This window comes from Gallinula chloropus, assembly GCF_964237585.1.
Source record: "Gallinula chloropus genome assembly, chromosome: 7".
Classification (NCBI taxonomy): Eukaryota; Metazoa; Chordata; class Aves; order Gruiformes; family Rallidae; genus Gallinula; species Gallinula chloropus.
The window spans coordinates 17,246,505-17,273,139 of record NC_140092.1 but is presented as its reverse complement, the minus strand read 5'-3'; the positions used below and the strand labels follow the sequence as shown (position 1 = coordinate 17,273,139).

The 26,635-nt window shown below is 39.2% G+C and overlaps 1 protein-coding gene across 1 annotated transcript; it reads right to left on the bottom strand.

Moving 5' to 3' along the window:
- On the bottom strand, positions 1-26,244 carry CWH43 (cell wall biogenesis 43 C-terminal homolog; the record flags this gene model as incomplete). Its single annotated transcript, XM_084266944.1, has 16 exons — positions 1-88; positions 1,595-1,750; positions 2,826-2,887; positions 3,307-3,451; positions 5,701-5,850; positions 7,016-7,151; positions 9,025-9,130; positions 10,084-10,163; positions 12,321-12,446; positions 16,006-16,260; positions 18,061-18,149; positions 19,137-19,338; positions 20,695-20,849; positions 20,977-21,097; positions 25,010-25,201; positions 26,202-26,244. 16 exons carry the CDS (start codon positions 26,242-26,244, stop codon positions 1-3), a joined length of 2,106 nt encoding a protein of 701 aa, XP_084123070.1.
- Positions 26,245-26,635: the final 391 nt, after the last annotated feature.

Here is a 26,635-nt window from a genome sequence, read left to right as displayed (position 1 = left end):
CTAATTTGTCCGTTTAAAATATTTAGGGGTGCTCATATGAAAGTGATGAATATGCTCATAATTATGTCCATCTTTATAAGATCCAAACCTAAGAAAAATATTTAACAAAACAAAACCATTACAACATGATTTAACCCATGTGTTCACAGCATACACTTAGCATGGTACAATTAACACTTCTTCTGAACATCCTACATAGTTTATTTCAGAAACAGGCTACAATCCTACTTACAGAAAAATCACAATCTATGTACACTATCTAACTGCAGGTCTTTGAGTATAACACGGACACTTAATCACCCTGATTGGATTAATGCCACAGGCACTCTATAAATGGAACTCCAGCTGACAAAAGTAAGCGGTGCATTTATCTGGTTAAATCCAGGGCTCTTGAAGTTTTTTTATTACTGACTTCCATGGAGATATAATTTAACCCCCCATAGCATCCAAACAGTATATCCTATTGTTAATATTGTACAACTTGCTTTTGAAAATTATGGTGAAAATTGTAAATTTTCATGCCATATTTAAATCTGAAAGTTCTGACTACTGACTATTGCCATAGAGAGACCTGCAAAAGTAAAATGTAGTACTGATTCAAAATGTCAGTACTAAATAACATTTAATACCATTGTATTTCAAAAGAACTGTAGTTAATTGGAAAAAGTTAAACTTTTTCCTAAAGGGTACACATTTTCTGCTTATAGACAGACATAAAAGAAATTTGGACAAGAAAAATACCCTTCACTGAAATGAACTGAGAAAAATGGGAATGTGAATGCAAACTTCAGCCAAGTTTCATTATGTGGAAAAGACTGGGCAAACTCCTGCTTAGACAGGAAACCAGTGACAGAGTGGTAAATAAAAGGTGAGGCAGCTCAAATGGTAGGTATACATAAGAAATTAATACATTCTGTACAATGCATACTAGTAATAAATACTGCATTGCTGGAGATTGTCTCTGTGGCAACATCTGCCTCAATCTTCATGACTCTTCTGGTGATATTCAGTGTAGAATAAGTACCTGTCTCCATCTTTCTCTTCTTTTTGAAATGCCAGTGGAAAAATGGCAGCATTTTAGAAATAAATAACTTGTTACATAAAATCCCAGCCTTTTTTTTCTCCTTGACATATTTCCTTCTACATCCTGCCTTAGGCATTCCCTTAATTTTTGCTCCAGTTAAATAGTATGTTTTAAAATTTTTATGCAAAGGATATTTAATGTATATATTATATTCTGCATTCTAAGTAACAGTATATTAAGACCCCAATCTTCAAAAGTGCTGAGAAACATGGGACATCTCTCATCATCTATGCAGTGAGTCACCACACCACTTGGCAAATATCCTTACCAAACAATCTCTGAAATTAATCACCTGGGTGAAATAAGCATTTCAATTTATGATATGACATAGCAGACTGATTTTTCCAAGGCACATGCCAAGTCAGTAGAAAAAAAGGAATTACAAATCCAAGTTCTTGCTTCCTAATCTTCTGCTCAGCGCCTCCCACTTTAAGAACTACTTTGTTCCTCAGCTTCTCTTTTACAAGATGTCAAGTACATCATTCCCTTAATTTTTTACGATAGGCTGACCTGGGATTGAAATGGATGTCCTCAGGAACTTGTCTGGGATCAGTGACAATTCTGTCATTATCAATATAGCTATCCAAGTGATCTGGGATCCTAAATTTGGCCATCTGGACTTCTGAATCACTTAAACCAGCATGAGATATGCGAGCATAGCCCAACCTATCAGATACAAGAAGAGTTAGTTTGAAGAAATAAAGTAATTTCATGTCTCTTTTTTTTCCAAGAGTTATTATTTAACCTACCAACATAACTTTCCATTTCTGTCTCACCAACATTAAATTTAAAGTGCTATAGAAACACAATCATCATAACACATGACAAGTAGAAAAAACTGAGAAAGCACAAGTGTTTGACAACAAAAATAAGTTCTAAATTTAGAAACTTATTTTTAAATTACAGCTTTAGAATATGTAAACTGGCATAAGCTCAACAATTTTTCACTGAAGAGATTTTGAAATTCAAGAAAGGAACTGATACATCAATGATATGAGCAATGAGAAAAAATAGGTTGAAGATGAGGAGGTTTGTTGCCTTTTTTCTTTTTATTCAATATTGTTACTGGTTTTACTCCTGTGAACAGTGCAGAACTTGCACACTTTAGTCAGAAAAAACTGAATTCCTTTCTGGTATATACATCCCCAAGAGAATGATTTAGAAATAACTTGGTTTTAAAACATACAGAGTGCATAGGTCTCAGCAGTGGAAAGTGCTTCAATATGGGTTTATGCAGTTAAAGTTTCCCTTAAATCCTGCACAAATCTTGGTTGGATTAGATCAGCGTTTTGCTCAAACAAACCCTATAATCATAGTTCAACATTTGTATCTTCTGTGTCACGTACAAATTAGAGCTTAGCCTTCACATTTCAGAGTGAAGCTGCAAAGCCAGAGCTTTGAGAAACAGTAGTTTTACAATATCAGAGCAGATTAGATCTGAAGGCTTTTGACAAAGAAGGATGAAACCTCTAATACTGTCTTTGAAAACTATACTCAGAAATATACCAGTTCATCCCAAGAACACTGTTTCACATTATTCCATGATGATCTGGGGGTTGGACCCGATGATCTCTCAAGGTCCCTTCCAACCACTATGATTCTATAGAGTAATGATATATCTAACAGTCCATACATAATTGTTTAGGGATATAAGATTTGTCCAGTTACCCACAGAAGGGTGCAAAACTAATTGTCATAAAGATATTTTAAACCAATGAATAAACGATCCACTTTAACGCACCTTATTACTCCACGATACATAATATAGCTACACCATCTGTCATAATCTGTACTGTCAATATCCTATGAGTAAAAGGGGAAAAAAAAAAAGTCAAATAAGGCAAGCTTTCCTTATAAGTAGGCTTTAAATCAGTAACAGAACCGATGTGTAAACCTGCTACAGAAAATCGTTTTGCCTAAAGCACTGTGATAGGTTAGAAAGAAAGAACCTGTTCTTATGCTTCACAACCCTGACTGCCACTATTTATTTTTTTTAGTTCCACCACCTAACTGGCACCCCCCTGCAGAAAGGGCTGTTCATTGCATCCTATTCTATCACTGTAACCACACCTTCTCTGTAACAGCACGAGGTAGTTGAAGATATATTTGAAAACGTGCGCGTATTTTCTTAGACATCTATTTCCAAATCACCAATCTGAAATATTAAGCTGAAGGTTTCAAATATATATTATCATTAATTGCTCAGAGAAGCAGCATTTTACCTGGACATTTCCATTTTCTATTAATTCGGTATAATCTCTGGATCCAGGAGCTGAAGTGATGTATCCCAGAAATACAACTTGCTTAGAGCTAGTCTTCAATAGGTTTGAAACAGCTATAGCCTGGAGTTTTCTGTCCAAGTCCTCTCTGAAAGAAATGGAAAATACTTTTAATATGTATATATTTTAACGGAGAATCTTTGTGCTGTAACATAGCAAACCACAAATAAGTCTGGTACCTTTTTTATTGCTCAGTACTAGAGAGTATGAAAGTTTACCAAATGCTCACTGATTCAAAACGATCACTATGTTTGATAAAAGCCACATGGTCAGGTAGATGTAATTGGGGTTCTCTTTCTAACCATTATGGGAATAACTTTTTCTATTACTGTTTTGTTTTTCATACTGATCTCATCACTAGGAAATGTGAATGTAACTGCTTCAGTCATCTGAGGCTTTGTCTCTGCCTGCACTTGAAACTTAATTGTGCTAGCACAGCATGGTGAATAACAAAGAGCTCACATGCTTACAAAATTTTACGATGGACAGATCATGGTAAATATAGCCCTAAAGTGTGGGTCACATAATTTATGAAATATAACTTAAAACCTACGTCATCCCATTAACACTACTTAAGGACATTTGGCAGGTATTCTGCACCTCTTTAACAAGATTTACACAACAGTTCCAGCATTAACAAAAGTGACAGTATAAGCAGAGCCTGTTAATATACTGCATTGGATCCTATTCCCTGTCCTTGGATTTGTCATAACATAACGTAAAGGCAGTTTACTTTCTATGATTCTTCATGTGAAGAACTTTAAACAGCTGTGTAAAGCATGCTCTCTTCTGTGTTTTGGTAGACTGGGCTCAGTACCATTGAGGCATTGATTCTGGAATCTGTAACTCCAAGAGAAGACAAGAATTTAAATGCTGCTATGCTTTTTAAATAGCACTACTGACTGAAGCAAATTCATTAAGGAGAGACAGCACACAGAGAAGATAAAACCCCCAACCATTTAAACAGAAGCCTGACCTAGGTCTATGTGAAGAGCTAGCTGCTCTTTCCAGAATTACACCTCTCCAAGAAGATGGGCTGTTTTAAGTGAGACAGGCATTGATATATTCCCATATTTTGAAAAACAGTCTTTAAAACAAATCCCTAGTTATCCAGTATTCTATAGTTTATGTCACTCTAAGCAGCAGACAAAAGAAAGACAGAACAGCAGTTGTGTGTGCCATTTAATTACAAACTAATTCACCTCAAAACACAATCATTTTTGCACTCATTTCCCACATGTGTGCTCCTATTTTCTCCTTCATCTTTCTCTCTTCTCTCTGTGAAGGGGGAATACTGTGCTATTTTCTTCTACTTTGACAAGCGGTTTCTCAGTGAGGCACATCTAATCTTTGGGAGGCATAGAATGAAACTCCTTTCTAGAGTGCAAACTGGGAGTGGTTTGTGACAACTAAACATGTTTAGTAAAAGGGAAACCTATAAATGATTTGCTTTCTTGGAGCACAGCTTCTATACAGGGAGGGAAACGGGCAAGCCCAGTACAGGTTCATGAGAATTCCTACTGCTTTCTGAGCGGCGTCATCTTCTGCTGCCAGCCCATTAATTTGCCTCTTTGTGAATTATAACAAATACTAAAAAAAGTCTAAGTCTTACTATATAACCACAAACACACCCAATATTGCAGCAAATAAGCCAGAAAATACAGCTACATAGAGCATCACAAAACTACTTCTTATTAGTATCACGCACAAGTAAACAAGACACTATTCTAAAGTAAGGACTGGAATATATACCTGGATCTTCCCATCACATATTTGAGTGAGTGGTGTAATTTTTTCTTTCAGAATCCAGAGATCAAGTTTCCTATTTCTGGTTTCACAAATTCAGAAGGACACAGAATAGATATTTTTATTGCTGGTTCAACACTGTTCTTTCTTGGAGGTTTCAGAATTGTGATTTTTTTTTTCATTTTAATAAACATCAATTGTCCATTAATGCTGTCTATCTGCAACTGTACCTATCTGCACTGACTGTGAAATATAATCTATTCCACCTGCAGAAAGTCAGAAAGATGCTATCCCTGCATGGAGATGTATCTGTAACCCTATTACTTGTGGTTTTACAGAACTGTATCTTTATATCTAGTAACTCAGACATCAGGCTCAGCTGAGTTCTGTGTGTCACATTTGTCCCTTTTGAAAAACACTACAGAACTTTAAACCAGTAGCTATGTCATAGTAATTACTCCAACATGCCTTGTTAGAACCAGCATTACAGCAACAGATTTTAAAGGGTACAAAAGAAATTCCAGAAGTTACAAAATACATTCACATTACCCAACTTTGCATGACATATATAACAATAAATAATATACACACTCTTCATTTCCAAAGTGAGCCACGACAAAATCAATCAGGTTCCCCGTGAAGTTGACAGTCATGGAGATGGCAGGTGCAATCTCTCCCTCTGGAGATGGAAGGAGGTGATGGGTAGATTTTACAATTGGATACCTTGATAGTGCCATAATCCTACATAAGAGGAAAAACAGTTACAATTTGTGGTTCACAAGCATGAACTAAGCAGATAAGAGTGAGCAGAGGACTAATGACCACTGAACCCAAACCATTGGACCAGAACACAAACCATCTCTAGTGGGTTTTTTGGAATTTAGGTGTGTATTACTGAAGTGTGTATCTAAATATGTATTATTAAATTCATTCCTACACTAAGACATACCACCCCATATATATGAATTCTTACTCTCAGCCTTTCAAAATCTGCATCTTCAGACAGAACCAGTAATGTGTTTTATTAAAAGTAGAAGCAGGTGGAAATACATCTTTGAAGCAGGCCATTTCTCATTCTTTCAGCTGCTGTTTGGAATCAACCTTAAAAGCATTTTGCATCAGGTTTTAAAAAATATTTCATGAAGAAAATTTCAGAGAATTAGTTTTCTGCCCCATTTTGCATCACTTAAAGACACAGGATCTGGAAGAGGAAAGTTACTAAATTCCCCTTACATACAGCAAAAAATAAAATAGCCATTGCAACATCACTAAGAAGTCCCATCTGCCGCAGAGATCTACATATCCCTCAGGAAATAAACCACATCAGAAGCCATTATTTTCCAGAGGACAAAGTTATTCAAAGGTATGCAACCAGTATTTGGTCAATCACTAAAATAAAATCAGACACAAAAAAATCTGGTCAAATATACACATGCCTTTCTATGCACATTTCCCACTATACATCCCCAACTGGAATTAATGAATTCAAAACTTCTAATAACTCCAGGTGCAGTTACATTTTACAACTGCTATTATATTTTAAAGTCTGAAATCCAAAAGTTCTCATAGTCCAAAACAAAATGAGAAAAGTGAATTGGATATAATACTTAAGATGACAGAGTTTGAAATCTGCACATTAAGGGGCAGGATGCCATTCTCTGCAACTCCAAAGCCAAAGCAGCTTGCAGGGGCAGGCACCAAACCCTGATCATTTTTCAAGTGAAAAAACTTTGTCTGCATTGCATTGTAATGCTAAGAAAGCAAAGCATGTTCATAAATACAAGCTCCAACAAGAAATTATGGCGACTATTATTCCAACTGTTCTTTGCCAATGCCGTAGTGGAGTTAGTATTGGGTAGTGTATTTACATTTATTGACTGTCACTGTGCATATGAAGATGACTCACCCCCAAGTGTGATCTCTTGTGCTTGGACCAAAATCTGTGTAAAATCCTAGTCTTTCTCCTAGCCACATTGTTGGATCGTTGTTCCCAATGAATGGTTTAGAGGCATCACTCTCTATTATAGTGATAAAATCTGCACCTAAAACAGAGAATAAAAAAAGAAAATAATTACTAATTTGTGATTGCAACCTTAAAATGTTATTTATAAATCTCTATGTAATGTCATCATTTCACTCTTGATTACACAGGGATGGACATAAGCCATTCAGGAGCCAATCAGGGCAAATCTTAAACTAGCAACAATGTCACGCCCAAACTTTCAGTCACTGTAGGCTACAGAGACTCTGAGGGAGAGATACTCATAGCTCCTGCCAGGTCCACAACCAGACACACACTAGACTTTACGGAACAGCTTGCGTGCATGTACCTAGTGCAGGCTGTTTCAAATACATTAGACTTAATATGCACACACAGACTAACAGCACAGCAGTGAATCTACTGCTTTCAACTCATTAAGTGCTATGCAGCACATCTGCACTTACCTTCACCTATTCTGCCCCAAAGGGTCCTGTGCAAGAGCAGGTTGCTGCCATCAAAACAACTGATCAGCCCATTGCAACGTAACAGCAGCTCCCAGGCAGGGTAACCAAACAGTTCCCATCTCTAGTGAACTGTTGACTAGCCACAGCCACCTCCACTTCTGTGGTCTCTCCCTGTTTACACGCTGAGGTGTGGTTTTGTCAGGGGAACATGGCAGGTTTCCCTATATGCTAGCTGCAGGATACAAGAAGAGCTATGTGGTCCCTCAAGGAACTGGCACTCGCCCATGCCTGAAGGCAGGTGGGACTCTGCAAGCTGACCACAGGTTGACTGAACCATTCGGGCTCAGCTTGAGCAACAGTTGTGTACAGCTGCTGCAGTAGCAAGTGCTCCCTTCTGGCTGTGATTACACCCCCCTGCAGTGCTCTTCTTATCTAGGAGGCAGATCGAGTCACCACTTCATCCGCAGCCCTTCTATTAGGAATTTAGACTGCTCCATCCAGCACCACTCTTGCTGCCTAAGATTTTTTGCTTGTCTTGTTTAGTTCTCTGAAAGCAATGCTAGCAGGGAAAATAGCAGTTCAGAGTACTTTTAAGTGGATTCCCAGTTTTTTGCATCATTAACATATGTGTGAGACACATAACAATGACAGAAACCACTGCATGGGGTTGATGGTGGTTCCCTTCAGGGCAGACAGCAGTTCCAGTCACAAAAGCCATTACATGACACATCTTCACTATTTCAATAGTGAGAAGACGAGCCCAAGGAACGCACACCACCACACAGTTAAAAATAACCTTCATGCTGCAGAAGTTAGCTACTCTTCTCTGTGGCTCTCACATCAGCCACTTTTCTTTAGCAAACAAATCATTTAAGAATCTCCAGCTTAACTCTGAATGAATTAATGTATTTTCTGGAAATGTTGATGTAGTATTTTATATAACGAGATATATATATAACACACAACTTCAGAATACTGTTTCTAATAATCATGAATTAGGTTTTTTCTTCTTAATCTGTTGCATTTTTTACTTGCCAATTGCTTCTTTTAGAAGTGATACTTCATTACCACAAAGAAATGCTCAGTGAACATAACCAGGTTAATCACTTTTTCTAATATTCATGAACTTAAGCTATAGGTTCCAGAAATAAATGCATTCATTACAATTCATAAATAAATATGCAAAGATGAAATAAACACTCAGACATAAGCCATAAGCTGTGGAATCTCATACATACAAGAATGCCCCGCATCTCAGTTTATCAAATGTGCCCATTATTGTCTCATATTTTCACTTCTGCAAATGGATTGTTAATAGGAGTGGTTGTATTGGAACAGCTCACAAACTCGGGAGAAAGCCCCTAGGTCCTTGTGTTAACGCAAGAATGGACTCAGTTACCCAGCAGATATTCTTGCTTCTGCCTCTTCAAATGAACCCTCTCAAATATAAACAACATGGAAAAAAGTTACCTGTCTGATTAAGCAAACTAGCTGATCCTTCCAAGTTAGACCATCCTTCATTGTCATATGCAAATCTAAATGGCCAGATCATAGCAGAGAAGTCTCTTTTTGGAACCTAAATAAAAAAGCAGCCAAGTATAATTTGTCTTTTATTTATTATACCTTTGCAGTCAACAACCTCAGACACATGATTTTGTAAAAAGACATACAAGAAGAGATGTTTTAACCAACATATTTTCCTAAGTAAATTATTAGGATTACAAAATACTTTAGGCATTTCTGAGAAAAATCCTCTATTAACATGAGGAGAAAAGTCATTATAGTGAAAACAAATTTGTACAAGTAAAAGCGAATACAAATTTAGTCATCGAAGAGGAATTACCCACTTTTTCCCACATTTTAAGGTACTACTAACCCAGGTAAGTTCCAAGTCAACTGCTTACGTCTGTGTGCATGTGTGCACACACATAATTTCTCCTTACTTAAACTTTGCGAGCATTGACCTTGTTACTCTTGTGGCAATACCTATTTTTGCCAGGTAGAAAACTGGAATTCTCCAATTTTTATTCAATTTCTGTAACTAGTCTAAATCTAATCTAAGTCAACCAACTTTTCAGAGAGATTCAATTCAATTATGCATATCAATACAGAAGCACAGGATTCCTTCAGCTAAAAGAAACCTCAGAAGTTTACCCATTCAAACTTCCCTTGTACAAATTCAGGCTGCTAACAGCATCATGTAGTCAAGTTTTGAATACAATTCAAATTAACTCATTTTTCATTTTTCAAAGTAACACCCAGATTGTATGTATGAGGCAAGCATCTCTTGGGTTTTCCAGAATATTTTTTCCTTCACAGCAGCACTATAAATCTCCAAAGATCAGACATTTCCTGCATTCAATGTGAATTTACAAATTAAGCTTTTTGCACCTTCATTTCTGCATCGCTGTTGCTGAATACTTGGATACTGGCACAAACACTTCTGCAGCACCAACCACCACACCTAAGCTATCACGTGTGTCTGACTGTGTATTTGAAAGTTACCCTTTTCACAAACACACTACTCACCCCTTGGCCCAACTTCTTCTGGTAAGTTTTATAACGTAGACCCAAGCCCAGCAATCCAACACCAACAAACAGCCACAATACTTGAAACAGAGATACACGGAAAAGTTATTTTTAGATAAAAAGAAAAATAATGTCATCGTTTCAGTTAAACAGAACTGGGTATCACTGTCATTCCAAGATGTGCTATTCATAGAATGGGAAACGTATATGTTTCAATTTCCACATATGCCAGCAATAACACCATTCCAGAGTAACGCACTTAAGAGCATGTGTATGTGAGCAGATAGACCTACATTCTCCAAAACACAACAGACTGAGTGGATACTAAATACCAAAACGCTTTGGCATATTTCCATAAAAACAGTGGCTATTGAAAAATTCATTATAGACAAAAGAGAGCATCATGTAAACTTTCCTCTGTGTTCCAGGTATGCATTTGAAGTACACAGTTTTTGGTTTATATTAATACAATGCATGGAAGAAAATCTAGTTCATTTCACAAGCAGTTAGACATCAGAAAGATGTGAACCCTACCAGACCTCCAGAGCAGTCCTTTGCTTGACACATTCTTGGAAAGGCACTGTGGCCTCACAGAATGCAAATTCAGAGCTTGCTCATTGCGCCTGTAGCCTTCCAAGTAACTGCAGTGGACACTTAGGAGCTCTCAAGGTTTGGCACACTGTAATTTGATGATCAACCCCCTCTGCAGTTATTTCATTTACAGTGTAGCATATAGTATGTACAATCATTTAATTTTCATGATAAAATTCTGTTTATTCTTTAAAAAAATCTTTAAACAGATATGTAATTAGCTTAATGCAAGTTTTCTGGAACAATTTTGTGTAAAATTGAAATAAATTTTACCATGGATGACGTCAGAAGAAAAAATACACTGTTTACATGGGTAAATGTCAAGCAATTTCATACTCTGCCAGATGCAAAGGTGCTTAAAGGGGAAGCTGAGAAGCAATGCAAGTCTGGGCATGATGAAGTACAAGAGTTACTGTTGTAATGTCACAGAATTAGCTGAGCAAGGGCTGTTCTTTGTGTCAGACAGTACAGTGATGTATTTACTCACTCACGTGAAATGTTTTTGAGTAGTTATATTCAAACCATTTGCATCAGTGCCCACATTGCCTCTACCACACAAACTCTCAGGGGACACATGAGTATACAGGGTAAAGAGCTTCATACAGATTTCAGACACAGCTCTCAAGTGGTGAAGCACTATTGTCTCCGCTTTCCAAACGAGACACAATGAGGTATGCTACTGAGAAGTGATTTGATCCAAAGTCATAGAGGAAAAAAAAGATGCAGGAATTTGAACCTCCACCATCCTGATCTCTGTAAGGTTAGCATGCTTTAATGCCTAGCAATTTTTTCCTTTACCAAACTTCATAATACTGACAGACTTCTTTTCTTCCAAAAAGTAAGCTACCAATGAAAACAAATCTAAAGATCAAATGAATGTAGAGAAATACTTGAAAGCATCATTTGGATGCATTCCAGAGGTTTAAAAGCCAAAAAACAGTAAAACCTCAAATATTCTAGTTTCTCTTCAAAACCTAAGGAAAAAAATAAACCTCATCTATCATCTGGAAAGCTGGTATCCCCAGGCATAGTACACAGACAAGAGATGACAAAGGTTTCCCAAGCATAGGCATGGTCTGAACATGCAGCAAGGCATCAAGATTGCGCTGTGATGTCAGCCACAACAGTCTCTGCAGAACTGCCTCCTCACGTTACACAGCAGCTCCTGGGCCAGACAAGTCCCATCCCACTGCCAACCAGGCTCACACAGCCCTATAAACAGCATCACGCTGAACTGCTCAAATCAACATACCAAACAGGATAAGAAATTGTCCATTACATGTCCCACATGCAATAAATCTCAAGATACAGAGAGGCCTCCTCCTCAACTGCCACAATGAAATCACAAATTATGCCAAATCCACTTTCACATTTTCTTTCCCCCCCCCCAAGTTTTTTTTTTCCAGTCTCCATTTCACACACACTCTGTGAGGAATAGCTTCTCTCTCAACCATAATCATAGTGAATCCAATTCTCTGATAGTACATGTCATTAAAACGTGAACCAGGGCAACAATTACAAGCCTTGCTCTAAAACTAACACCTAAAGAACATTTCTAAAACATCTGAGCAAAACACACGACTGCGTTAGTCCTCCTCCTCAGAGAGTATTCCTAGAGTCACAGAAGAAAGTAAAATTATACTTACATAGCTTAATATAGTTTTTACTCCTTTTGAATAGTGGCTTTTGGTTGTTTTTCACTTCAAAGATAGAGCTAAGGTCTTTCTTGGGTCCCATTAGAAAGTCTACTCCAATACATAACATTATAAACCCTGTAAAATATAAAGTCATTAGTTTTTTTTCACAGAGCTTGAATATATTAAGCATTGCTCATAAATGCACCATTTATAAACTCTCTGCTGTTGCATTTCGTTCAACCTTATGGCTCTAACAGCAAAGACAATTCAAAGCTCAAACACAGAAAATGCCATACAAAAAAGTAGTAATGTAGGAAATACGAGATTTATTGATAGAGAAGATCCTACCTATCACCATCACAGTATCCTCCTCAACTATACATACAGCACTTCAAAACATTTTAATTTACATTGTTCTATTTGTTCACATAAGCATTACTTCCAACAAAATGAGCTAGTGACACTAAACATGCCACTAATGATAAATATTGTTTAATATATTTCAAAATAGTAGTATTGCAATAAGAACTCAAAGCTAAAAGGTTAAAATGCCACTCAACACCTGCTTCATACAAAAATGACTGAAGAGTGGACCTAATAGCAAACATGTCTAGCCAAAGACCTCTTCATGTTATGGAGTCTGGACTATGGTGAGCTCCAAAATACAGTCCGCCTTTGAGTCTTTCAAGCTGAGCAGAACAGGGATTACTGTCATTAACGCAACTTGCAGCTGTTTTTGCTCTTCCCTCACAACTCAGCATAAGCACCATGATATTAGCAGATAGCTTTGTGGTCCTTAGTGTCAGGTTGTGCTGGGTGCTCACCAAGCAATCCTTAGAACCTGTCTCATTATTCACTTTGGAAACACAGAGATAGCTGAACTCTGCTGGTACCACTGGCTTCCACTACTGCACCTTTTATCAGGTTTCTTCTGTTAGTGAAATATTCCTTTAAAGCCATGTTTTCCCTTTCTCTATTCATGTACCAATTTGAAGAACAATAATAAATAATTTTTAAAATTGAATCCTTTGATCGGGGGCCAAGTAGCAAATTTTCCAGCAAGACTCTCCCCTTTGTGTATCCTAGCACCAGCTTCCACAGAACCTCAAGCACATGGCCAGCACTCTCAAGCAAAGATTGATTTGCTCGAGAGTTTCAGAGTATTACACCAAAAAAGGCTGGTAGATGGTAGATAAGTGATGCTAAAATGCTTCCAGGCCCCTGTTGACAGACATAACTCACCTCAGCCCAGTGCTTTCTAAGTTTACCAGAATTAACCAGGACAAGAGCAATTATTAGACCTACATAGAAGCACATTACAGAATCTTTCAATGACAGCTTGATGAAAAAGATATGTAGATGCACATTATCGCTGCAAATGAACTACTCTGTCACCTCACCAAGACAGAAGTAACATTTTTATTTAGGAACTACAAAACAATTGCTCACCAGTTTGTTTTAAGCAGAGTAAGCAGACTGCAGGAGGTTGGGAGGCTAGTTTAATGTGTCAGCATCTTTTATTCTTGACTTTAATGCCAACAGAAGCAGCTATGCTTTTTAAGAATAGACAACTAAACATACCTAAAGATACATTTTAAAAGATACTAAGTGGCTTCAGTGCACTAACTGTTCACATGCACCGTGATAGTATCTTTTCTTTTGAACAGGTAGTTCAGACTAATCATACAAGCTCTTTCCCCATCCCTTATGAGCTTTAGGATTCAATTACCTGCAAAGAAAGCATCACAGCATAATGAACTGGATAAGAGCTCTGCTGGAGAGGGTATATGTCAACAATATCTTTGTGGCATAATGAACTGTAGAAATTGTGTTTTATTTCAGGGTTATAGCTGAAGATTAAATAATCATTACTTGGTATTTTCTTATTTCCCTTGTTACATTAGTGTAGTGAAAGTTTGCAAACCAGGAAGCTGGATCTAGCGCAGTGAAGAAAGGGGGGTCACACAAAAAACCTTCCTCAAGGGGAGACTGATTCAAAGCCATTAAAGTTGATGGAAGACCAGGGATCTGGCCCTTCAGCATTGTTACATCACAGTGAAGCAGCACAAGAGTTCTGAATATAATGATCTTACTTTCATTGTCACTCTTCCTGGTGCAGGTCCCTACCCAAACGGCAGGCAAGAGAAAGGATGAGAGACAGGAGGAGAAAGCAAGAAATAGCACTTGCACCTGAAAGAAACCAGAAGAAAACAAGCACTTTGCCAGAAAGCCAAGCTGTAAGGGCAGAAGTGCAACAACAAGTACACAGTCTCATGGTATAATTTGCAAATATTTGATAAGCAACAGAATGGCATCACAAAGACAGAAACCAGATTCTCAGATGCAATACAAACTCATGTACTACCATTAGCTGAGATGGGTTCTGTTCCCAGGGTTTTTTTTAATCAAAGAGAAAGTTAGGACCATCTCTGTGTTACTACTCAGTGACAGTGCCAGGTGAATTAATCACCGGTGTGTATTTCAAAGGAAGTGACAAATGGGTTTTATATAACAGCTTTTCTTTTGTCAAAGCATTACTCAGTAAAGCATTTGATATTCCTCTAACACACACTTTCTTCATATCACTGAAAAAAAGAAAATTAACTGAGAACTGTTTCCATGGGTCCTCAGAGCACATTCAGAACAAAGAAAATGGCAATAAATGCAATGGAACTCTTCAAAACACAATGAACTGAAACCCTCCATGTGATTGCTGTACATTACAAAACACAGAGACTAAGAAGCTGGAGTGACTGAAAGTGGCTACAAAGACACTTATGAAATCTAAAGCCGCTCGAGTAACAAGTCAAGCACAGCATTCATTAGTGCTTTTCAAACAAAACATAGGATTGTGCATCACATTTTAAAATGTGCCAGTGTTTGGCATTGTTGAAATGTAATTAGTGAAAGATGCTATTGCAAAGAAAATAATTCTGAAAACAAAACCAGAAAAGAGTTTGTTTGATTTCAACCTCCCCACATTCATCAAGGGATCATTTTGCTAAAACCTTTATATTTGCTCACCTCAATTCTTCTTCATTGGCAAATACCTGGCAATTTCTTCCACTCCTGTTTGAATGTTTCTGACACTGCAGGCTTATCAATATTCCTCCAAACATGCTGGTGTGTCCAGAACACGTAAGGTAGAACCACATGGAAATAAAGTTCAGGTCTCAAAGAGAGACTACCTAGATCAGCAGATGCTGCACTTTGCTCCTCAGAGCAGGGCTAAATAATGCACTGAATCATGTTACAGTCCTAGTAATGTGTCCTTCATAAACCCCTGAGTTTCCAGAAACCACATTGTTACCCAAGGCACTATACTGCTATCTTAGATAGCCAGTATGGATGCACACAGGTGCATTCACACCATGGTTTGCAGCCATATTTTTAGGGTGACTGATAAACAGATCTCTTCCTCAGTTGTGTGCAGAGTTACCAGACTTTTTTCCACTGTCATTTTCCCCTCAACTGAATTCCATTTTCTGCCAACATTTTAAACTATTTCTAGCAGTAAAGAAACAAGTAGATTATTTTTAGCATGTACCTCTAATTTTCTCATAGAAACTCTTACCATAGTAAATCAAATAGAAACTGGGCATTTGGAAAGATTAATTATACACTAAATAGATTTGAAACATCTGTTTGAGGCTAAAGCAAGCGTATTTGTATTCATTCATAGACATAAATGTACCTAAAAGAAGATGGGAGCTTTCTCTGGCATAAATTCCTCCAGGTACAAATTTATAAGCTGTACACCACACAGAGAAGAATAGTTCAAGAACATAGGCAAACATGGCTGTACTCATGGCTTTCCCAGGATGCAGGCAGCTAACAAAGCGTCCAACCAGCTGAGGCCACACACACATAGTAAAGACAGCAAGAACGTTTCCTGCAACAGCAGCACTCCAGGTGTGTAAATAAAGGAGTCCAGCCGAAGAAGCTAAACCTGTGAAGGGATAGAGAAGAATAGAGGAGGTCACAATCAGGTATATCATCTGCCACCTTCTTTTTTACAGTCTGGCCAAGGGAAAAAGAGAGCCCAGGAAATAAAACTACGACTGCAGCCCTGAGAACTGCATCACTAAAAGGACAGTTATTCCCAATAGCTAGACTGCCTCTTGCTTTTTGAATATCTCATTCTTTTAAAGATGGTCTATTTGGCTGAAAACTGTGCAGCAAAAAGACATCATCAAGAGTCAAAACTGAACAATTTTTATTACACAAAACTCTCCCAGCACAACAGAGACAATGCAGTTTCTAAGAGGTTAATAGATCTGCCTATTATGAAACCCCTTTAATACAGAAAGAATCAAATAGGTTAATGTGAAGAGAAAACATACTTTTCCCTGATCTTCTCTCCCTTTAGATAACAGTGTAACAGGCAACAAAACAACTATTCATTTTTTACTAACTGCAAGATCTCTGATTTACTACATTGTCTTTCACAGGATTTAACCCCAAATAGAACGTTAAAACCAAAGAAAGTCTGTAACAGGACAACTTAATTTTAAAACCTTATTGTAGATAAGAAAATGTTTACTAACTTTCACATCATGATGGCAAAATGTATAGAATGTATATTATTTTACTCTTGTGCATCAAGGTTCCGAATATTTTAGAATACAATTCTTGAATTAGCTAAGGAAACATTCAGTACTTGTTTTAAATTAGCGAAGTGTGTACAACAAAAATTGAATGTTCATCCTCATATTACAATCTGCACGTGCATTTCTTAAAACTAACACCTGCACAAAAAGGTAAACTATCCAAACAACCACCAGTTTAAGCACTGTCAACTCTTGTGCCTTTATTGTGATTTTCCTGATACTTAGTATTATATATTGGTTCCTGACTAGGAGAAACTCAATTTGCATTAAAATGGTTGTCTTCAAAGTTGTAGAAAATTACTTCCAAGTGTGGCTCTTAAGTGCTCCAAAAAAGGTGAATCAAAAAAAGCAAAGCATAACTCATCATTTCCTTTGGTGTCTGTATTTTGACATATTCCAATTTATTATTAAACATTTGTATGAAGTGCTGCTTTGTATTCTTGTTATAAACATCTACAATTAGCTAAGGCAAAAAAGAAACAGATTTATGTTTTTATTAAGCAGCATTTATCTCAGTAGACTTCAATAAGATAGGCCTACAAATTAAGCCAAGCTGTATCCATCCATCCATTCTGAGAAGGTATGAAAAACACACCTCTCCACTTTCAAGAGCAGAATTATTTCTATCTCCTCCTTTCTCCACACACAGCTTGCTCCACAGCATAGCTATACCATCCTCCTAAAAACAGATGTCTATATATCCAGCACTCGAATCCATCTTCCCACCACCCAAGACACACTGTGCGCAGACTGATTCACAGGTACACTGCTTCAAGCAGAACTGCTTCAATGTTCATAAGGTTTTACTGCCTGGAGATCTTGGCAACTGAGGAGGCAAGCTTACTTCCAGGTGAATTGCTCACTAAGCTCCAACTTATTGTGCCTCTTGCAGAACCAAGAGGCTGTGTCCTCTCAACCCTGCAACCCTCAATGTAACCTTACACAATGCAGATGGTGAGAACTGAGACACTACTCATAGGAATAGTGCCTCAGCACTGGTTTCTTAACAGAACAATGCTGCTCTGCAACGGCCTGGAGATTTAGCCTGCAACCCTTGGTCAACTGGTCAGACAAGGGAATGCTACAGTAAAGAAAACAAGGTAATAAAAGCAAAAAGTCTGGTCAGGATTTGCACCTACCTATGAGAAACCAGGCCAAACTGGTGACAGAAGACCAAGTCCAGAATGAAAGCATCAGGCCATGGGCCAGGCCCAACAGAACTGTACCTCTAATATAACAATAAGGAAACAGAAATACCACATTAATATAATTTTATAAACAGCTGCTGCTGAAAAACAAAGTTCTAGACAGACAAGGATGCTTAGTAATATTTTATAATCCTTTTATTTTAAACAGAGCTCAATTTGAGAATAAAATATCTTTACTTCACACCCTGCTACATTTTCTTCTCTTTACTGGATGTAAACAGCATCCAGTTGGAAATAACGGCAGTTTGTCGTAACGTATGGTATGTATGAGCTGTGTTCAGCAGCAGAAGCACTCTGCTGAACTAACAGCACAAAGGCCAAAGAACTCAGAGAAAATGAGGAGGAAGCCACCCCAAACAGAAGCATTTTCTTCACTGTAATTATGGGGTCCTACAGCATCTAACATTGCTATCAGTAGCTCTTGTGTATGCTAATTCCCAACTGTTATCTCCCTCACCTGCCACTACACACAGCTGACTCAGAATAAGTAATCTGGTCTCATTCTAGATTTTGGGACCTGATTGAGCAACACACAATATTAAGACTAAATTCTTACTAAACAAAACTTCTATAGACGTATCTCTCTTAATAGTGCACGCAGTTTACTTTTTTACCTGCATGCATCTCTGATGTACACTGTTTTCTATCTCCCTCTGAACTCAACTACTAGATTCATTTATTGCATATTACAGATGTACTTTATTCATCAGTCCTTAAGCCTCAGTCCTAATTTAAAAATTGTTTTGTGATGTAACAGAACAAGTTTTTACTGCTGAAATAAAAATATTTCTGTATTAGAAAAGAACAAAATTTATTGTTACAGATGGAATGCTCAGAGGTATCTGAAAGCAAGAACGAATCCACAAGTCCTCCTTGTGAAGTACCTTGTTCTATATAAGTTCTTATACCATCAGCTGGTTGAATTTTAATTTATCACCCAGTACAGCACTGGCTTTTGATTACTGTTTTGTTTAAACAGTATTAATTAAAAAAACCCAAGAACTTACCCATACGGATTAGGATCTGGACCTGTATGTGGATGTCCACTTACTGCCCATCTAGAAATTAGGGAGACCTCCCCAAATATCCACAAGGTGAGGAACATGAGGCTGCCAAAAGCAATCCCTGACAAAAGCCAATGAGGGTGGGAAACAGTCTCTCTAACTGCACTACCAGTTTTGTTTGTTTCTTGTTTCCTCTTGTCTCCACCTAGAATAAGAATAGAAATGTAACTGAGTAAACTGTCAAATTCCATTAGAAAGGATTACTGAAAAAAATAAATAATCAATATCACAAAATTACTAGAAAAATTACCGACTCATACACAAAACCTGACTTACCAGATCATTCATGAAAATAGGTAAGACAAAAAAAAGAAAACCAAAAACATTCCTAGGTCTGACAGAAAAAGCTATTCACCTTAAGTGTACAAAGTCGGCTATCTATCCATATGATTATTCTTCATACTACTGGAATTTAAGTAATTAAAATAGCTTTCAAAATCAGCAGAAAAGTTATTAGAATTTGTTCAGAGGATTCTGTTCTCTGAAACTCTAAACTCTGATAAGAACAAAACATGATACTTCCAAAGAAGCCTGAAATAAACTCACTTCCTTCTCCTTTTTCCATGCACTTTAGATCCTCTCTGCTCTAAGAAGAAAGCAACACCTTTAATTGTATAGACTTATTGCTTTGTCACCTGGAAAGAAGACATTCCCTTCCTAACCTGCTGCAGTAGATTCCTTTTCTAAATGGCGATGAAAGCTCAGGCTTCATTTATATCATGTAACGCAAGGCTACAAACAAGACACAAGATGCCAATTTATACCAACTTAGACACAGATAAGGTCTTATCTTTCAATTAATTTATTCAGGTTATAGTGAGAAGGAAGAAACTTCTCAGAATTTAACATGAGCTGCCTTACCTAACCAGTCCACCCATGCTGTCTTTCTTGAAAATACTGTTGTCACAGTTTTCAAGTGTGATTAGCTCTGCCAGCCCCAACTGCTGTGTACTCTGTCCAGACACTCCAGGAACTCAGGCAAATTTTGACCAGGACATCTCATCCACACTTTCAATTATTTCTGTTTATTTTGTCACATCAGCTGTTCCCTAGCTTTGCCCTGTCTGCCCTTCTCTGCCAAAGGACACAAACTGGCTGAGAAACTCAAAGAGCAGACAGAATTAAGAAAATAACAGAAATACCACAGATGTTTCATGTTGGAATGAGGATAACCCATTCTGATTTTATTGGTTTAGGTTTTGCATTTGTTTGTGTTACTGGCACATTATTGATACAGCAATTAGCTGGCAGTTCCAATACCAAATTACCCCAGCTTGTACAGAGCTGTGATATTGGTTCTGCCATGTTATAGGCAGATGGAAGCACTTCATGGTTTCTAAAATCTGCAATGCTCGTTTGCATCAGGTCTGAAACCAGACTGTACTGGGAGGAAAAAAAAAAAAGAGAGAGAAAAAAAAACAACAAAGAATCTAACCCCAGTGACACATAAGTAAGTATAACTTTGTTTCCATAACTGGCATCTTTGCTGTAATATGCTTACCTGAATAAATTCTCTCCACTGCTGCTATAAACCCAAGTGTCAGTATGACAGTATTGGCAGCTTGTGAGCTCCAGACTGGGTTCAGTGATGTATACCAGATGCGAAGGACAAGGAGCATTATCTTGCCTAGCATGAAGCCCCATATCCTAATGAACCTGTAGGAATCAGTTTTGGAATAGTGATGCATTCGAGAAACAACAAAATATCTCAACTTCTCAGAAAAAAACCAGCCTTTTAATATAAAGAAGTATCATTTACAATCCCATCAGTATAAAAAGATACCTTTGTAAACTGTTTCCTGACCACCACGTTACCGTTTGAACCAGCAATGAGGAGGAAACACCTGCAGCCAAGATGAACAGTCTAATTGAAGCATTTGGTGCCTGGTATGATGCTAAGCTTCCTACAAGCAAACACACACACATAGAGGCTGCTTTAATGGGCAATAGGGATCAATTAATGAGGATTTCCACTCTGCATTAGTTCAATCTTATCTGTAATTTGAATGGCCACACCATTCATCTGAAAACACACAGCACTACACATTTTTAAACAAATCAAGGAAACGTAGGTGTAAATAGAAACTGGGTATATATGACATCACAGCAGTTACCATTTTCAGGGGAAAAAAAACTACACAACAAACAAACATTACATGATTATCCAAGATTGCAGTGACTGCTTTGATTTAAATACTTGGGGTCATTAATTTCATAAATAGCATATAGGGATAAAATATCTAAGCATACAGATATTCCTGAACAGTGCAGTTACATAACTCAAACCCCATAACACTTTCTGTACGGTGCTAATGATCAGACACTAGGCAAGAGAAAGCCTTGTTCACTCCCAGTAAGGCAATTCCCTACTGATCCTTGTGTAGCCTGTGGTGGCTGCTCCTTTCTAAAAAAGACATGGCTTTTGCCACAGTGCACTCACATAACTCAGAAGGCCTAAAACTTAGTGCGCTGTGGTGAAAGCAGTGGTCTTTTTAGAAAGGAGCAGCCACCACAGGCTACACAAGGATCAGTAGGGAATTGCCTTACTGGGAGTGAACAAGGCTTTCTCTTGCCTAGTGTCTGATCATTAGCAGCCTGTGTCATCTTGTTACTGGAAACTGTCACTCCCCCACTCACTCATGGAGAGACCATGAACATCCACCATCTCCCAGGGCACAGTGATGCCACCTTTACAAGCAGTTTTAAATTCTGCCTGCAGGTTTCCAAGTCAAGTGACCAGTGATCAATCACACATCTCCTAAATTCAGTCAGGGTGGCAAATTCTGGCCCGGAATGAGTAACAAATGGCTGGAGAAGCAACATTCTTTTGTTATCAGCCATTTGCTAAGTGAGTATGAGTCAAACTTGAAGAGGCATTAAACAAGGAAAGCCAAGAATGGAGCTGTAAATTCTGGCAATGCCTGCTAGAAATCCTCCAACTGTCTACCTACGTGTTCTGCTCAGGGTAAAAGAACAAAGACAGTAAAATCAAAATCAATGTGGAGTGAAGATCTACTCGTATGAGTGCACAGAGAGCTCTGCTCTTAAACTCTGCTGAAATCTATGACTCTGGCTCTTCAAATCTTTCATCACTTGTACTAGCCAGATTAAAGTTAGCGTGGGTTTGCCTGCTCACAGCAGACACACCTTTTGTTGCTGAGCAAGTACACACAAAACGTAAGTAGATCTGTCCAAGTGTGAAAATTCACTGTGTGTTGTCTGAAGACAAAGATTGAAATGGATACTACCACAAGGGTAGTTTGTTGTTTGGTTTGTTGGCGTTTTTTTAAAATAGCACACAAAATCAGGTAGTTTGAAGGCATGTAGAAATCAAAACGAAAGGTTTTGAGAAAATAAAGCTTTCTGAAAAGGCAAAAAGAAAGATAATGATAAATAAGGGAAGAGCCTTTTCCATACACACAAAAAAAAATCCACCAAAAAAAAACCCTAAGCCCCTAAATATTCTGGTTTTAGCTAAGCATGAAGAATTTCCAGATTTTTTGATTGTGAAATTAAAGACTGAGTATTTCCAGTGGAATGGGGTGGAGCATGAAGAGGTAGATTGTTCTGCCCAATGTTGTTCAACAAGACCCACAGAAAGGTCACTGGCTTTCTAAAAAGAAAAAAAAAAAAAAAACTCACAAAGAAAAAGAAGGAATACATGTCAGGTATGAGGAAGGAAAGCAAGCAGGAATAATTAAGGAATAGGAGCAACAGCCACACAGCATGGTAAGACAGAATTGCTTTAAAAGACAATAAAAGTGATGAGAAACAAGTAAAATGATCCATCTGGAAAGTCTTAATGCCCAGAGTTGCCTGTGCAAGGGCACCTGAATAACTTAAAGTGGTTTAGAACCTGCAGTAGGGAGGCAAGAAAAGAGAGCTACCACTGTCTACTAAGCTCTGCTGGAGACAAAAAGGGTGAGGAACCAGCTCTTGCATCTTCCCCAAATGTCAATGCTCACTGAGGAGCAACAGGTACCAGAAATCAAAGTACAGTAGAGCTGGGAGAGAATATTGTGAAGACCCACCAAGGGGTAGTCAGTATTAGGACTGTTTAGAGATGGAAAAAGCAGGGAGATGTGGTCACTGTAGGAACAGTTCCTCTTCAGGCAGGAAAGGTGAGGTGATACCCGTACAGCACTGCTCAGGTTCATGCAAAATTAAGAAGGCATAGAGAGTCAGTTTGCCCATGCTCTGGAGTCCTTCTACAACCACTTTCACTAACATATCCTTTCCCCAGATTACTAATGAAGATGCTAGCTTTTTGTTTGCAATTAATATCTTCAGGAGCTTGCAATTCAGGTGAGGCAAACAGGCATAAACCAACCAACCAACTTCACACATCATTATCCACCTGTCACTGCTCCTCACCCAGAACAAAACCCACACAGATTGAAGTGATTTCCATCTCTCTTGGCAAAGTGAGCTAGTAAACACAGCAAGATGATCTGAAGGACTAACCTTAAATAAATTTTGTGTTACTGTGAATTACTGAAAGAATGCCTGGTCAATTTAAAAGGCTTACACTCATTACTAGCTTCTAAATCAGTACATCATGTAGAAAGCAACTCACTGAGCTGTGCTGCAGAAAACTGAAGTGGAAGACACTGCTTGCGAAAAAGCTTATTAAAAACTAAAAAGTATTAGGATGGATATGACAGAAAGAGTAGAAAGGAACATGGTAAAACAATGCTTCACGTAAACTGACAAAACCAATGAGCAAAGAGCTGATGAACACCAGCGTGTTCAGTTCCAGTATCTTTTTAAGAGATAAAGGACAAGAATTCTTTTTTAAACTCACGTTCTACAGAGAAAGTAAATAAAATGATCCTGTTCTGTCTTCCACTAGTAAAAGAAGGAAATTATATGGAAAGTGATTTTCCGATTATCATCTTATATTGGTAAATGAGGAGTCAAAACCTGTTTTTTCTGAAAAACACCAGTTGGCAGCAGCATTTTCCCTGTATGCAGGATGGAGAACTTTGCCTCTTCTGAGCTCACTCAAGTGTTGCAAATTCATTAGTAATAACTTGCTTCTGAATGTAACTGTAGCTGCCAAACCTTCTCTCAACAAACTTTCAGAAAATCAACATAACCAAAGACTTGCACCAGTTAGCTGAAGGCCATAGAGGAAACCCCAGCAAGTGTTGGTTTAGTGAGGAGCACATGGGACAGGTAATGAGGCAGTTTTATCTCTAATATTAAAATCAAGCTTTCTGTGCAACTGACAATATGAGAGCCATCTCACACTCAGGATGAGCCTATAACCCCATCAATATGCTACAGGTATATGGACACATTTAACAATTAAAAAAAAACCCAAACAATTTTTAACAGAAAAAAAACCCAAACAACCCTGCCTCAGAAAGTAAAGTCTACCAAGAAGAATGTTTCACTCACAGCAGATTACTTCTATAATAGTTCCAAGCTGTTCTGTAATGTCTCTTCCCTAGCTATTGTCGTGGACACAGAACTGTTATACAAAAGACACCTGCTCTGCCAATCTCTGTGCAATTATTTATTTCCTATTGGGCATGACTTCTACTAATTTAAAAGCTTTTAGCGATAAAAGTGAAATTAGATTTGTCATTGATTATGCAGCAAAAATAAAAAACCAACCCAATGGAAGCAAATAACATTCCTCTGACCATATCTAAATGCTTGAGAGAAAAAGAAAAGCATGAGTTTGGGACAGCAACAATTTCTTATTCTTGTCTCTTCAGAATTATCTTAATTTTGAGGCAATTTGGAATGTTTATTCTTATGCCTTGATATCAAGATGGAATATATAATTCACTACAGCGCATACTTACCAATCACAGTCAGTCTCAGGAAGGCTAGGATGTGCTTATTGTTAGCCAACTTCCAAAAAGGGCCAATTATCAAGAATACAGGAGAAAAGAAGGCAACAGCAGAAACTTCTAGACCTGTGAGGGACAGCGTCTGAAGGGGAAAGTAATAGATCATCGGTGGCAGTGCATGGTAAAGGGACCAAGAAATGTAGCCTAAAAAAGAAAGAAAGAAAAAACACCCTCATCATCTACTCCTAGCAGCATAGTTTCCTGGAGATTGCTTCAAAAGATGCAATTTTATATTTCCAAATGATGAATATCAAATATTCACTTGAACTAGTGCAGTTCAAGTAACAACCCTCACTCTCAGAAAAGAAATATTTGCTGTTTCAAGTTAAACAAACACATTCTCCCAGAAAACAGAACAGTGAAAAGGAAACCGCTCTTCCCAGGTCAGACAGCAGCTCCTACTCTGATCTTCAGCGAAGGAGCGGCCAATCCAGGGAAGGGTTGAGCGCTCAGAGGGAACAACGCCCGCTAAACTAGCAGTCCACCCGCAGTCTGCGGGCTCCTCAGAGACAGGCAGGCAGCTAAATGAATCACTCTCGTGCATCGGTGCCTCGCTCTTCCCTGAGGAGCACTTAGCCAGGCACCGTAGCGCAGCACTACCTAGACGGTACGCCAAGCAGCTGGACCCGCGGCCCCGCGGGCAAGCGGTCTGGTGACATATCCCCCCCTCCCCGCCCGACGCCTCAGTGCCCCGCTCGGGCAGCGCCGCGCAGTTGAGTGCCGGCGGCGCACACACCTGCGCGCGCCCCCAGCTGCGGGCGCGCAGCAAACGCTGCGCTGGGTTAAAGGACGAAAGGCACTCCGGCACCAGAATGAAAAGAACCCCAGCAAAGCCCCGCGCAGCAGGGCACTCGGCAGTGGCCGTGATTTACTTGTTTTCACTGGAGAAGCGTATTTACACGGACCTTTGACAGGCAACACCTCCCTACGAACTGCGAGCCCCACGGCGCTGCGGGCGCCGGCCGCGCCTGAGAGAGATCCCGGCGCTGCCCTGCCACGGGGCTCCCAAGCGAGGCTCAAGGAGTCCGGCCGGCGCCGTTACCCACTTTCTCAGTGGGGCGGCAACCGCCGCCTCTACCCCGGCCCGCCTCAGGCACCGCGGCCCCTCACAGCCCCCCGTTCCGTCGGCGGCACCACCACTTACCCAAGAAGGTCTCTGAGAGAAGGGCCTTCCACAGAGAGAACATGGTTCCCCGACGCTGCGCTGCCCGGCTCAGCGATACCTTCGCCCCTCTCGCCCGCAGCCCAGCTGCGAATACCCGAGAGGGCGCGGTGGCGCCGCCGCCCGTCCCGCCTCACGGATCTCGCCCGGCACGCGGCACCGCCGCGAGCGGGTGCCACGGCGCCGCCTGGCGGAGCGCGGGCGGCTCTGCGCCGCCAGCCATGACGAGGCGGCAGCGGGGCAGGGCCGGTGCGGCCCAGAGTCTCGGGGCTGCGCAGCCAGATCGGGGTGATGCCGCGGTGCTGGCTTGGGGCGTTAGGGCCGCCGCTGTTCAGCTCACCGGTCTCAACCTGCAGGCCGTCGCTGACAGAAATGGCGACTCCCCCGGCTCCTGAGGGCCGAACTTTCCTTTCATC